Genomic DNA, 15,578 nt, shown 5'->3' with positions numbered 1-15,578 from the left:
GCGCCCTTTCAGAAGCCCCTTTTTTTACCACAATGTTATATGGAGCAGGTGCAGAAGACGCCCACACCTGGCGACTAACCGGGATGGAAGTGATCCTCCCCCCCCTCCCCCACACACAGCACAGCTGGAGAGCTCTCAGCGAACGCGCTCTGCCGCTGCGGGGCTTCGCCACTGTGGCGGCCGCCGCGGCTTGCGCACGCGACTGCAAGCGGACGACTCGAGTCCCTGCAGTGACTTCTTCTACTCAACCAGTCGCTGTGCTAGCGAGGCGGTTATACGTGATGACGCACGTCTAATGAAAATATTCTTATCCTCTTTAAAAATATTTGTGCTTCTGTTATATCTTTAGGTACAATAAACGCTTAGAGCAATTAAGTCACTAATATGGCTCTAGTACAATATACAATAAGCGGTTCACCTCCGGTATTTCCTGACCCGTTTAAGGTATCGTAACTCGGTTTTTACGCAAGTAAATAGTGACAACGCCATCAGTAAATCAAGTGTATTCTACGACATTGGAGTGCATGTGTTGTTAAGAAGAACGAGGCGATGTTCTTTCGGACACGCATGTATGCGTGCGCTGTGCCGTTTTTCTTAACAACACACACACACACACACTCCAGTACCGTATTTGTACGCCGATACCAGGCAGTGACAACAATTAAAATGTCTTGCCCTGTACGGGAATTACGTGACGTGTGCACAAGTTGTGACGCAGGAACGACGACTTGTCAAAGTTTGGGTCCTGCCGTGACTCGTGTGACCGCCGCGTGATACAGGAGTTCCGAGTTAAAATCGCGCTTCCGGCACAAATTTTCTCTGTCGCAAAACCGTTATACAGCTCATGACTCTTCGTATTCGCAACTGCGAGTACGTTTCAAGCATACTGTCTTTTTAGTAGCTGTATTAACTACCGAGACACCTAGTCGTATTCACTTTCTCAAACAGAACTATAGTAAATTTCCGCTGCTACTATCGGAGTTCCAAATTCCGCCCTTCAAAATCTAATTAGTAGTTCCAGAGAGCTAATAACCTTTAGCACTTAGGATTTATCTGTTTTGGATACGAAACCGACTGCTTTGTAATTCGGAAGTTCGTGTTGTTCTACGGAACTGTCTCATAAAAATCATGGGTCGTTCCTGCTTGACGCAGCTAAGAGAGTCTGCTTACAAAAGCGTATACTGGAGGAAAGTTCTCGATTACACTCATACTGTGCGCACTTGCAGGCATCTGGTCGGAACGACATACGATTTGCGAGGCAAAGGATGATTCGTCACTTAACTACGGTAATACATTTACTCTTGTTTTTGCAAGAGCCTAGAAAGAAAGGAATTGAATGGATTAACAGGGAATTGAGGTATAAGGATTATAGAATAAGAGTTTCGCGTTATGGGTGAAATGTTAACGAAGGTGCCAGCGTCCGAATTAGGTTTCCAGGTGTGTTTCTTAGGGTGAGAGAAGCCAGTGCGTTCCCCTCGACGGCGAGTGTAGCCAGGCACGTGTGGCGGGCCTGGCCGCTCTCCCCTCTGTACGTAGACAATGTGGCGGACAGGCAGAGCGGCAGTCTGCGACCCTCTGCCGGTGATGCTGTCGTGTTCGGGAAGGTGTCCTCGTTTAGTCACTGTGGGTGCACACGGGGTGACTTGCACAGAATTTCTAGTTGGTGTGATGAATGGCAGCTTGTTCTAAGTGGAAAATGTAGGTTAATGCAGACGAATAGGAAAACCATTCCAGTAATGTTGCAATACAGCATTTGTAGTGCGCCGCCAGATGACGATCTAGTACGTAGCGTAACGAATTCAGAGCAGTATGAAGTGAAACGAGCACGCAAGGACGGTAGTTTGGAAGGTGAACGATCGTTTTCCGTTTATTGGATGAATTTTAGGAAAGTGTAGCTCATCCTTAAAGAAGATCGCTTGTGGGACACCAGTGCGAGTCATTTGGAAGTACCACAAAGCTTAGGATTAAAGGAGGGCACTGAACCAGTTCAGGTGCGGGCTGCCTGATTTGTTACCGGGAGGTTCGAGCAACCTGCAACTGTTACCGGATGACTGGGTGGGAGGCGGCATCCTTCTCGCGAAACGCCATTGAGAAAATTTAGAGGACGGACATTTGAAGCTGACTGCAGAGCGATTCTACTGCAGCCATCGTAAATTCGCGTAAGGAGGGCGAAGATAAGAGAAATTAGGGGTGATATGAGGCATATAGACAATCGTTTTTCCCTCGCTCCGTCTGCGAGTGCAACAGAAATACAGCCACCCTCCGCCATGCACCATACGGTGGCTTGCGGAGTATGGATGTAGACGTAGAAATGTCAAGATGCTAAATTATACGAGCAGCAGCAATAAAAAGAAAATCAACAACGAATGTTAGTCGTAAAGTCTTCCATAAAATTGCATTTATCTCACCAAGTATTGGAAATGCCCACTGCCTATTGCGACACAAGTTTGCAGTCGGTGGTGCAAGGACGTCTGGACAGACTGGAGAGGTTCCTTCGATATCATCGAACATGCTGCGACAACACGACCTTTTAAGCTCTATTGGGTCGCCAAAACATGTGTGTAGACTCAATCTTCGGGTTTGGTCCAGAGAAAAAATGTGTAGTGGCGTCAGTACGTTCCAATCCAGCGACCAGGAAATACGTAGCTGTGCGAGCGCTCTGGTGGCCACGAGCGGCAGCCATACACGTCATACGGTGTTCCTTTCAGGAGAGTCATTAGCACTGTGTTAAGAAACGGTGCTTGCCTTTTACTTGTCAAGTCTTCTTCAATGAAGTAAAGGCGAGCGGCGCAGACTTCAGAAAAATCTAGCACCAGACGTTCACACTCCCACAGACTCTTATGTTCAATCTGCCTCAGACAGGACGTATTCTCAGCGGCCTATCTCTATACATCGAAGGCAGTGTCTCGACTGACTGACTCATTCACTGACTCGTCATCGGCCAGCCCAAATCACTAAGCTTAAAAACTTGAAATTTGCAATTACCTTACACTCTAAGAACGAATTTTTCGATATTCCACCCCTAAAACTGTGAAATAGCGGATGAAGAGCATTTTTAAAATATGTCGCTATTAAGGCAATTTTGAATGGAGGCCTACGACAACTGGCATTTAGTTTCTCGGTCAGAAATAAAGAAATACGTGTTTGAGCATTTTTGGAAATTAAGCCCCTAAGGGAGTGAAATAATCGGTGAAATTTGTGTTTGAAAATAAATCAGCATTAAAGAAATAAAAAAAAGAAACGTAGTTCAGTGTTTTTGGAAATTCGACCCCTAAGTGTATGAAATAGGGGATGAAAATTTCTAAGAAAAGGATGGTTGGTTGATTGATTTGCGAGAGGGGACCGAACAGCCATATCATCGATTCCATGATATAAGATGGCAGAAATCAAGGGAGGAACAACATAAACAGCACAGTCCAGTACAAACAAAGCGGAAAAAGGGACGCCATGGCAGCAGAAAGACGAAAGAACAAAAGGGGGTGGGCAGAGCAGCGCCGATGCCCCAGAAACGCTGCACGCCGTGGGGCACCAGCACCAGCACCGACCTGTCCCGACACCCACACCGTACCACTATCACGATACTGTGGGGACAACACAAGGGGAAGAAGACACAAGTGAAGAGGCAAAACATTCACAACAGACCAGACAAAATGTAGGCACCAGGCGGGGAGAACTTGGGTGACGTGGAGATAAGGTCAAGGCCTCCATAACCAACGCCTACGCTAAATGAGGAACTGAGATTCCAGAGGAAAATTCACTTATAGCTGAGAGCAGAAACCACTTTCGTGAAGATAAATCAGGACAGATGTAACCGTGCGAGGGTCGTCCACTAACATCCGAGACGAGGAAGTTGAGAAGGCATATTTATTGCAAAAGATCCAGAAGGAGGGAGCAGTCCAGCAAAACATTGATCACCATGAGCGGAGTCCTCCAACTAGAAAAGGGGGAAGGGGGCTCATTGCAGAGTGAAACCCCATGGGTCGACCTAGTGTGGCCATAGAAGACGGCAGAGGATGATAGATTCCCGCCAGGAGAGGCAGAGGGAAGAACCCCACGTAGTGTGAGTCTCCTTGAGTGTGCCCAGCTTATTAGACAGCGGGATAGCCTCCAAAGTGTGAACCCACTATTGAGCAACAAGGGATTTGATGTAAAGCAACAGATCTGCTCCCAGAGGGGTCACAGAGAATGGAGGGGGGGGGGGGAGGGGGGGTAGGTGGCCAACACCCAACCCCCCCCCCCAGCCAGATGATGAGCCAGTTCTTGTGATCTGGGATACCTTATGGCCAGGAACCCAAAGGAAGTCAACCAGACAAGCAGTACCGCGAAGATCAGCGACAAGGTCACGGATGGCAGAGATCATGGGGTGGCAGGAAGTTGTGGAGTCTGTACACAACAAAATTCGGGGGTGAAGGGGGGTGGAGAACCGTTTAATAAAACAGAGGGCCCAATAGATGGCCATCAATTCTCCAGTAAACACCCCACATGTGGCATGGTGTTCCATGCCAACAGAAGATGTAAAGGCATATGTCACATGATTAGCAGATCTAGTGACATCGGTGTAAAAAATAATGGCATCCCGAACCTCTCATAAGAGTATTCAGAGAAAACAATGAAATGCCGCTGGAGCAGACTCCAGAAGAGTTAGTGGCCAAGGAACTAATGAAGGGGGGGGGGGGGAGTGTTTAGGAGAGAACGTGGGGAAGAGGACAAGGAGGGAAGGTGGAAGTCATAGTGAAGAGAAGCGAGGCAGAGCCCAAACAGTAAAGCCACCTGAGGGTGGGAAAAGAATGGAATAGGAGGGCTGAGCAAGGGAACAGTGAGTAGTGATGGCATAAGAAACAAGGAGCTGCGACTGCCGAGTCGAAGGGGAGGGATCCCAGCATCAACCAGAAGGCAGTCGACAGGACTGGTGTGAAAGGCACTGGTGGCTAAACATATACCACACTGGTGAACTGGGTCCAAGAGGGGAGTGTGGAAGGGGTAGTTGGTCCATAAACTTGACAGTCACAGTCCAACTGACATAGAACTAATGTATGGTAAGGTCTGGGAGGGGTCGAATGGTCCGTGCCGAAAAAGCTGTGGATAAAGAAGCAAAAAACACTGAGTTTACACAAACAGTCAACCTTTGGATGATGAATACGTGGCAACCGAGTAAGACTGATGTCAAAAAGAAGACCCAAGAAACGGAACAGGTGTCGGGCATCGAGGTAGAGCTCCAATTCAGGATGGACGATAGTATGGCGACAGAAATGCACCGCCCTGGACTGAAGGGGAGAGAACTGGAAACCGTGCAAGAGTGTCCACGTGGATGTGCGCCAGATGGCACCTGGAACTGTCATTCCACAGAGTCCACCGAGTGGGCGCTAGCGTAAATACAAAACCATTCATATACAGAGTGGGGGTGACCGACAATCTGGCAGAGGCCACAAGTCCATTAATAGCGATTAGAAACTTGCTACAGAGCCCTGTGGAATGCGATTCTCACGGGCCTGTGGGGAGCTGAGAACAGTGGTAATCTAGACTCTGAACGAGAAGTGGGACAGGAACTGGCGAATAAAAATTGGGAGGCTGCCCCAAGGACCCCATTCGTGGAGCGTAAGGAGGATGTGATGGCGCCAAGCCGCAGTGAGGAAAGCCCTGCCGAAGCAGACGATCGATCGGAGACTGTCTGGCTGGGGGGGGGGGGGGGGTTGGGTGTTGGCCACCTACCCCCCCTCCCCCCCTCCATTCTCTGCCGAAAGCCGCACTGTTAAGAAGATAAAGGTAGCGAGATTCGAGGACCCAACTGAGCCGACGAACCACCGCCTGTCCTAGTAACTTGCAGGGGACAGTTGTCAAGCTGATGGCCGGTAACCGTCACTGAACGACGGTTCCTTGCCAGACTTAAGGACAGGAACCTTAATATCGTCCCTTGGAGCCAAGTACTGCAAAATACATGGAGGAGGTAGTGGCGTTGTGGAGGTGGTGAAGCAATTTGTAATGGATGGGATCAGGGTCAGGAGCTGAATCGTGAGAAGAAGAGAGGGCCAGAAGCAGTAAAAGGTTCACTGTAGAATTCCGCCCGAAAAGGGGAAGGTTCAGCTCACTGTTTTTGGAGGAGGAAGCTTGATAGGAGGCTGCCACGAAACGAGTCGCGAGGTGTTCCGTGAGAACTGCCGGATCTGTACGGAGGCCACGTGGAAGGGCCAGGCCCGCAGAGGGAGCGTGCCGCCGACAATCTGGGCGGGTGCGGAGTGTGGGCTGTGGGCCGCAGCCGCGACGGAGGGGCGGGCAAAGCGCGGCCAGCACAGCCGTCCGCTCCGTCTGGCACGGAGAGGTGTGGGGGCAGTGGGAGCGGCGGAGGACGTGCCAGGGGCGGGGAAACTGCCGCGGAACTCGCAGGGCTATCTTACCAGACACGTCACGGACCACCTGACAAAGAAGGTCGAAACACGACCTATTTTTAACAATATATTTCACGATATTAAAATCGAGCTAAATCTATGAACACTGGGATCTCAGTTCTCGGTTGGATGAAAAGAAATAATACGTGTTAGTTAGGGGATGAAAGTTTCTATGGAAGTAAAACTGGAAAAGTCACGATTAACAGAAACTTTTAACTCCAGCTATCACAAATCGCTTTACGGTTACAAGTACATTCGGAAAAGACTATGCCTGTACGGCTTTAATTGGCGTGAAAAGTTTAGAATGTGTTCCAATTTGTGGACATAAAAATTCGATTAAAGAAAAATAAAAAATATCTGTGCAGCTCGTACAGTCAGCGGGAGCGAATCAGCGGGCGCTACGCTAGTGGCGTACGTTGCTTGCGCTCAGATTTCCGTGATTTTCACAGGTTGCATCATCGGTAAGGATGTAAGGAGAATTCTTTGAAGGAGGAACCTACCGTGCTGAAGTTACATCAAAACCGAAAGACAGAACTGCACGGATCTTGTGCGACTGCTCCGGTCTACCTGTTGCTGAAGCGACACACGAGGCGGATGGAAGCTGTCTGCGCGCCGGCGGCTGACGCGTGGATTACGAGCAGCAGCTGGCGAAACGTCCGTTCAGGTCGCTTCTCTCATAGCACGTCCGCATGGTTCTCCAGTACACTTCCAGTAACAAGTTTTGGTACATTCGCTGACTCGTCATTCTTGCTGTACATCGTCGACCGGGACACCTCGTATGTGCGGGTTGCATCTGCAGTCTCCGTAAAGAAATAGCTCATATACTTTCTCTCGGCTTGTGAAAAACATTTACTTTTTCTTTAAACTAACGAGCAATCGCCACACAGAACGAGAGCCTCATTACTTCCCGCTGTGCCTGCTTCCTCACTGTCTCACGTCACTTCCTGCCTTATTTGAGTGTGAAGTCACCAACTTCCGAATAACGCAGCAATCGCTTTAATGTTCGAACCATAAATATTGTAATAACTCCAAAAATATTAACTGCTTTCTGAACACTGAAACGACGTTGAATTCGTATCTTTCAGAAGTAAGAAACTAATAGTATATCTTCTACTGTTACGTTTGAAAAATAAAGAAAACAAGTAGATACCGGTACCTCTGTAATCAATACAGCTAAGAAAATAGAGTATACGTCGCTTTGTGAAGACTATTTCACAATTCATATGGCTGAATACTGTATTAGGATACCTTACACGGTTGCGATACTACTTGAGGTGGAAGTTTATCTGAAGCACCCTGTGTGCCAACGCTGTGTTCACGGGTACGTGACCCGCCGGGGGCTGAGCAGGCCCTGCTGCACTCAGGATTTGCCACCACAAGTAGCGGATCAAAAGAGCCTCATATGCAGCCTTGCCTCGCCTCGCCTCGCCTCGCCTCGCCTCGCCTTGCCTTGTCTTCGTTGCTTTCGAAAAAGCATTCGATACGATCAGTCATGCACCTGTGTTTCACGTAAGAGAACAAGGAAGAGTAGCATATACAGAAGAATCTCCACAGCGTTCGTGAATGTTACCGAAGAAATAAATAATTTCAAATTGAAAATGGTATAAAACAAGCTGACTCAGGCCTAGAAAAAGCAATATCAGACTTAAACTGGAAAACTGAGGGAATGCAACTTCTGAGAAAGAGATTAAATTACCTGAGGCTTGCTGATGAATTTGTTCAGTTTTTAATAGTATACAACAAATACTGGTTAAGGAATTTGGGTTAGTCTGCTCTGAAGTTGGTCTGAAATACAGTACGATAAAACCAAGATCATAGTGCGTGAATGGACAATGGAGAGAAATGTATCTGTTGGAAATACGCAGCTGCAAAGCGTCACAGAGTGGGTCTATCTGAGTCAACTTGTTAATGGTTCAAAATGGTTCAAATGACTCTGAGCACTATGGGACTCAACATCTGCGGTCATCAGTCGCCTAGAACTTAGAACTACTTAAACGTAACTAAACTAAGGACATCACACAAATCCAAGCCCGAGCCAGGATTCGAACCTGCGACCGTAGCGGTCGTACGGTTCCAGACTGAAGCGTCTAGAACCGCTGAGCCACACTTGTTAATGTCGAAGGAGATCTAACACCAGAAATATTGCGATATATAAATTGGGATGGAAGCTTATCGGAGATACCCTTCGGTCGCAGGTTCGAATCCTGCCTCGGGCATGGATGTGTGTGTTGTCCTTAGGTTAGTTAGGTTTAAGTAGTTCTAAGTTCTAGGGGACTGATGACCTCAGCAGTTAAGTCCCATAGTGCTCAGAACCATTTGAACCACAACAGCGGAGCCTGCCGGCTTGGCTGCCTTTTCGACTTACGTCGTCACGGTGTTTCCATACTTTTACCCACCCGCTGTACGTGTGACATAGCATAGCCTACAATCGAGGCCCGTTAGTTGGCAGCGGTGCTGCACGCGAGACCATACCACTGGATGTACGTACAGTCGTTTGTAGTCTTCTGTCCCGCTCTGCACGCTGATCTACCCCGAGAGTGCCTCTTGATCTCTACATCCCACACGCACATCCTGTACTGAGCCGTCAGCATTTTTAGCCCGGAATCACACTTCCCTCTATTGCCCCACTGACTGATCCTCCGTGCCTGCTGTCAGCCGAGGCCTGCCTATACGCCAGTACAGCACCGTACTGTAGTTAATAGGCGTCCGTGTGGTGCTCAGTGAAACGCTGTTTGGAATCGGAGAAGCACTGCATGCGCACTCACCTGGAAGCCGTCGTAGGTCCAGGAGCCGAACTTCATGACGCACGTCTGCTCGTCGAACGGGAAGTACTCGACGTCGATCTCGCAGGACGACTTGTAGATGGCGGGCGGCTTCCACTCGACGCGGCCCGTGTAGTTCAGCGTCGCCTTGGTCGCCAGCGTCACCTCGAAGTTGCCGTCGGCGCTGCGGGCAGGCGGGCAGCCGTCACACACACACACACATCAAATCCCGTCAGTGTTCAGACCGCGTGAGGTCCGGGGAAAAACACGAGCTTTCCAAGGTTATCACCGTGTTCTTCATCAGGGGGTGACTGTGTGCCGGAAGCGAAGTCTGACTCCCTTTACAGCGGCGTTAGAACTCGGCATTGGTAGGGGGACTTCTATAATGGCGGTGTAACGTTACCTGCAGGGTGGGATTCACAGATGCAAATGGAGGAAACAGGCACCCCCCCCCTCTCCCATTCCCCCACCGGCCAACGACTGAGCGGCGAAGCAGAAAAGGACTCCTCCATCGGCATCGCCTGTCCCCTCACCAGCTACGTCACAAGGGATCGTCTCCAGGCGCTACACACATTACAAACTCAGTCTCTGTTAAAAGTGTTACTGTACATGCGAATTCCTGCGGCTTCTTCTATTACGGAATCCCAGTAGGTCGAATTGTGGGAGAGGATCTTCGTTTTCTCAAAGTCGATCTCGTGTCCTTCCGTTATCGGCTATTTCGGTGCTTTGGGTGTCTGCTCGGCTGCGGTGGGGATTTTCTGCCCTACGTGATTCTCGCCACATTCGCGTGGCGCATTGCAGGCACCAGACACTCTCGAGCCCAGCTGTGCTCGAGGTCCCTCCGTAGGAATCCCGCGGCTTTCCTTCTTCTTCCGTTCTCTCGGTGGGTTTGCGCCTACGTTTACCAGCGAATGCAGGACTAATACGATGTGTTCTGTATTTATTTTTGTCGAACAGATTTTTAAGGAGTTTCAGTGCAGATTCCAGGTGATAATCGCCTGAAATTGTCTGCACTCTGTTTATTAAAGTATTCGTGACAGAATGCTGTTCAGCTGAATGCTGGAAACTGCTCTCACTTAAATAAAGACCTCTGTCGGTTCTCGTTTCTGTACAAAGAATTAAATAATCCTCCATTCAATTTCGTCCGACCGACATTTCCAAAAACGGGAACTTGCCCTTCGTTTTCAATTCCGTCATAAACCACATGTTCTGTTGCATGGAAGTGAAAGTGATTGAGAACAGACGCAATCGAACGTCAAGAAGTGTTGAAAAATTTTGGAAACGCCAGGTGGAAAATGGCCAGCTCCGAGTTCCAACGCATGTGCTGTCAGTACTTTTGCACATAAAGAAACCACATGTAGGCTCGCCATAGCATTACTAAGTGATTGTCTTTAATAACGTCAACCGAAGATTCAGAGTTTCGAATGCGACCGCTGCAGTTGCCGCCTGTACGTGGCACGAGCTTGCTCAGACGATTCACCGGAGCTAAAGACTGGTCTAGGAGGAGTGGATGGTCTCGCGGCGCCAGCACAGGCGTGGTTACTGCCATCAAGCTCGAGAGCATTCCCTCCATTAGGGAGCCCAGACAGTTTCAGATCACGACCACCTGCCATCTAGAAGTGAAATACGTCAGCAGACTCTGACGGCCTCGCTGCCGATGGGATGTTAGACTGTGATCTTGTCTCGACTTTGAAACAGCTTAAGAACGTGTTCAATTAAACGGATTCAAACTGCGTCAAATTAGAGCGCTCTTAGCTGGTAAACAGGCGTAGACCCAACGTAAGAAGAAAACCCCACGGCATTCCTTCCAGTGTGCAGATCGATCTCAATAAAAGACTTGTCCCGTATTACGTAAATGTGGTATTAGACCGGTATTCCGACCTGCACGGAAAATGAAGGCGCGCTGCGTACAGTGAAGGACAGTCTGGATTTACGCGGACCCGCTTTCTGCAGCGCGCCACGTGAGTCTGGCGGGAACTACGCAGGCCCGACAGCCAGCGGACGGCACATCGAGTACAGAAACGAGCGCCAGCGGAAGGGCACGAGGTCGACGGTGAGGAAATCCCACGCACTCACCTACCGGGATTCAATAATAACAGAAGCCGTAGAAATTCGGATGTGGAGTAACAGAGACGGAGGTGCCTGGAGAGGAACATTTGGGACGGGGCGTCTTCCAAGAAGTACGGCCAGAAGCCGTGGCTGTCAGCTGAGCAGGGGACGCTCTCCTGCCCCTTTCCGCCACTCAGTCGAGACCTGCTGGGTGGAAGGGAGCGTGCTGCGTCTTTGCCCACTTCCTGCACATGCACGTATGAACCCTAACCTTGAGGAGACGTCACCGCGCCATAAAGGTTAGAATTACGAGCGGCGTCATCCGATCAGAGACACGGTTGGTCGCCGCTACGCTACGTAGCAGCCAAGCTACCTCGCTCGCCGCTGTCAGTCATCTCCTGACGAAGAAAACAGTGTTAACCTTCGAAAGCTCGAGTTGTAACTCCTATTTCTCGCGGTCTAAGTACTGATAAGATTTTATACAAGGGTGCCGCCTTGAGAAACTACAGGCTGTAGCGATGGATTGGGCTGCTACAACACATTATGAAAATCAAAATGAATGCGAGCAGCTAGCAGTGGTGACACAAACAATGATTTTAGAATATGGAGTCATGTCCCTTCCCTCACTCCTTGAGGTCTACATTTTTGTACAGGACTATAAAGGTCACCGCTTCCATTTAAATATAGTTTAATACGTGGTGGCAGACATATTTTAAGTTGCAGCACTGCGTAGTACGCGGATGTGACGTCACGTAACGGGTGCGGGAATGCCTGACCAATGGAATGACAACTGTCCTGTTTCTAGAAGCCACGCAGGAGGGCAGAACACCAGCTTTACACAGTGTGGTGTGGGGCGTTTCAATAAACGCGTTCATTACCTTAAGAACTTTGCTGAACCTACGATGATAAACATTCAACAATTTAAAAAGATTCTGTGTCGCCGTTCATGCACAGTATTTTAGCCACGTGAGTCGCCACCTACGTCAGGTACTACCCATTTCACTCGATGAGGAGTCTCGAGTAGCATCTGATGACAGTAACGAGTCACGCTGGCGAAATACTCTGCACGAATAATGGCGCAGCTATCCGACAAATGACACTTCACCCGGCAGATCGCCGGGAAAGACTGAAGAATTACAATTTAAAAGCATTTACCTTATTCGTACAGTATGGTGGATTATAAGTACAATTCATATTTGAAGGTTGATAACACGTCTTTCCCGGCCGCATGTACACTATGTGATCAAAAGTATCCGGACACCTGGCTCAAAATGACTTAAAAGTTCGTGGCGCCCTCCATCGATAATGCTGGAATTCAATATGGTTTTGGCCCACCATTAGCCTCGATGACAGCTTCCACTCTCGCAGGCATACGTTCAGTCGGGTGCTGGAAGGTTTCTTGGGGATTGGCAGCCCATTCTTCACGGAGTGCTGCACTGAGGAGAGGTATCGATGTCGGTCGGTGAGGCCTGGCACGAAGTCGGCGTTCCAAAACATTGTAATTCCGTCAGGTGTTCTGTAGGATTCAGGTCAGGACTCTGTGCAGGCCAGTCCATTACAGGGATGTTATTGTCGTCCAACAACTCCGGCACAGGCCGTGCATTACGAACAGGTGCTCGATCGTGTTGAAAGATGCAGTCGCCATCCCCGAATTCCTCTTCAACAGTGGGAAGCAAGAAGGTGCTTCAAACATCAGTGTACACCTGTGCTGTGATAGTGCCACGCAAAACAACAAGGGGTGCGAGCCCCCCTCCTCGAAAAACACGACCACACCACCACCGCCACCGAATTTTACTGCTGGCGCTACACACGCTAGCAGATGACGATCACACGGCACACGCCCTGCCATCGGATCGCCACACTGTGCACCGTGATTCATCACTCCATACAACGTTTTCCCACTGTTCAGTTGCCAATGTTGATGCTCCTTGCACCAAGCGGGCGTCGTATGGCATTTACCGGAGTGATGCATGGCTTATGTGCAGCTGCACGGGCATGAAATCCAAGTTTTCTCTCCTTCCGCCTAACTGTCATAGTACATGCAGTGGATCCGGATGCAATTTGGAATTCCTGTGTGTTAGTCTGGATAGATGTCTGCCTATTACAGATTACGACCCTCTTCAACTGTCGGCGGTCTCTTTCAGTCAACAGACGAGGTCGACCTGTACACTTTTGTACTGTACGTGTCCCTTCACGTTTCCACTTCACTATCACATCGGAAATAGTGGACCTAGGGATGTTTAGGAGTGTGGAAATCTCACGTACAGACGTATGATCACCTAACTACGTTCCAAGTCCGTGAGTTACGCGCAGTGCCCCATTCTGCTCTCTCATGATGTCTAATGACTACTGAGGTCGCTGATATTGCCTGGCAGCAGTTGGCAGCACAATGCAGTTAATATGAAACACGTATGTTTTTGGGGGTGTCCGGATAATTTTGATCACACACAGTGTATGTGCTGCTCCTGTAGTTACAGTCCACACATGGACTGGATTCATTGCGAAGTAGCCTCTTCCAGCTTGGGGGTCAGCGGCCCGTCTTTCCCTAATTCTCCTAAAGCGGTTGTGGAAGAGGTCAGAGAGGCCAGCTCCCCAGGATGGCAGCAGGGAGGATGTCGCCCAGCATCTGCTGTTAGTAAACACACTTCTGGAAGCCCTGGCAGTGGCATGTCATTAGGGCGACTGGCAAATGGCCAGTGGAACTACCTGCGTGTGGATGCCGATTCTGACTTGTGGGAACGTCTGAAAGCTCGACAAGTGAAATGGGTTTCAGCTTGCAGCCAACGGGGGGATTGAGAAAGCAACTCGCGGGCGCTCTAGACTAGAGTTCGTGTTTCAAAGTGGTCATCGGATGGTAAGTCTAGAATTGCTGACGCCGCGCAATCAACGACCTGACTTTTCCAGTACAAATCGTTCGAAGCATTTTGCAGTGTATTCGTGTGTGCCTGGAACTTTCTGTAGACATTCTGCTGCTTTCCTAGGTGAGGCTTGCGGATTAGCGAGCGCGTGCTCGGTCGGTACAAGGAGCGTGTCAAATGAAAAGGAGACACGCGGTGAAAAGTTGCCCAAGTGCGAGTATGAGTCGCGTACTCAGCGTTCCGTACAAGCTTAAATATGTATGTATATATAGTTCGTCCTTGCTAGGACTCGAGATTCTGGACCATTTTTACCTGTTATCGATATCGATACTGGCAAGATATTGGTCCGGGGAATTCTAGCACCATATCAAAATCTCCACAGCAGTTCCACGGACTAGCGCGGACATACGAAAACAAGCGAGCAGGGTACTTTACTTCAAGTATGATTTTAAAAAAATTAGTTAGTTAATCAAACATGACTACAACTTACATTTTAAGTCTGCGTGTACTAATGTTCGTCTGTCTTGCATCTGACAGATCACGAATCCAATGTATGTTCAGATGGGAAAAGATGTTATCTGATATAATTTAACACGTTTCATATTTTTTGCTTTACTTGTACTGTCAGACCTTGCTCCTTGCCGAATTTCATCATTCGAGGTCGAATGAGTCTGCCAGTATCAAAATATGCAACATACACGACCAAATCTTTTGTACCGCATCGACTTAGAAGCTGAAATATTTTACACCGCCAAGGGACGATAGACTTAAGTACGCGACATGAATCTGAATCTGACACGCCAAACCGTTCCACAGACAGAGAGAGGCAGACAGACGGACAGGTGGACAGCAAAGTGATTCTACAAGGGTCATGTTTTTACAGACTGAGGCACGGAACCTTAAAAAGTAAATAAACTGATTATTGTTTGGAAAGTAAATACCAGAACTGTTATTAATACATTTGTCCCACTGTGGGAGAAGACAGTCAGTGCCTCCACGGAGAAGTGATTGCGGCTGCTACGAAGCCACGACTGTACCTAGACTCGCTCTTCTTCGCCCGACGCACATCGACGGCAATGAATTTCTTACCTTAGGACTCCAAAAATATGGAAATCGAGTGGCGATAGAACGGAACTGTGTGGAAAATGTGTAAGAGCTTTCCAGCGAAAGTTCTGTAGCGTTTTCCAAACAACCTCGGCAACATGTCGGCCCGCTGACACATCCTCCGTATAGCTTCGATAACTGCCATATTTTTGGAGCCCTGAAGAAAGATCTTCCTGGCCGTCCATGTGGTTCGGACGGAGAGGTACACGCCTGGGAACAATCGCAGCCGCACGAAAGCACTGACCACCTTGCTGCGCGGACAGGTAAACGTACCAATAACTGAGCCGACTACTTTGAAATAATAAAGTCTACTTACTTTTTTTCATGTATCTTCTTTCCTTTTGACTGCCATTTAGGCAGATTCGAGGCAGAAGTTGGTAGGGACCAGAGAATCTCGGAATACTCCCGAGGGCAGATAAAGA

The 15,578-nt window shown here is 48.9% G+C and overlaps 1 protein-coding gene across 1 annotated transcript in view; it reads right to left on the bottom strand.

The window, feature by feature from the left end:
* The window catches only part of LOC126428335 (neuronal acetylcholine receptor subunit alpha-4-like), a 588,239-nt gene that overhangs the window by 121,191 nt on the left and 451,470 nt on the right, over nt 1–15,578 (bottom strand). The window contains exon 10 of the mRNA XM_050090270.1: nt 9,149–9,329. Within this exon, the coding sequence (XP_049946227.1) occupies nt 9,149–9,329 (181 nt within the window). The remainder of the gene's footprint in view (nt 1–9,148; nt 9,330–15,578) is intronic.

Source organism: Schistocerca serialis, chromosome 12 (genome assembly GCF_023864345.2).
Source record: "Schistocerca serialis cubense isolate TAMUIC-IGC-003099 chromosome 12, iqSchSeri2.2, whole genome shotgun sequence".
Lineage (NCBI taxonomy): Eukaryota > Metazoa > Arthropoda > Insecta > Orthoptera > Acrididae > Schistocerca > Schistocerca serialis.
The sequence above is the reverse complement of the archived record's forward strand: the minus strand, read 5'-3'. Positions and strand labels throughout refer to the sequence as shown.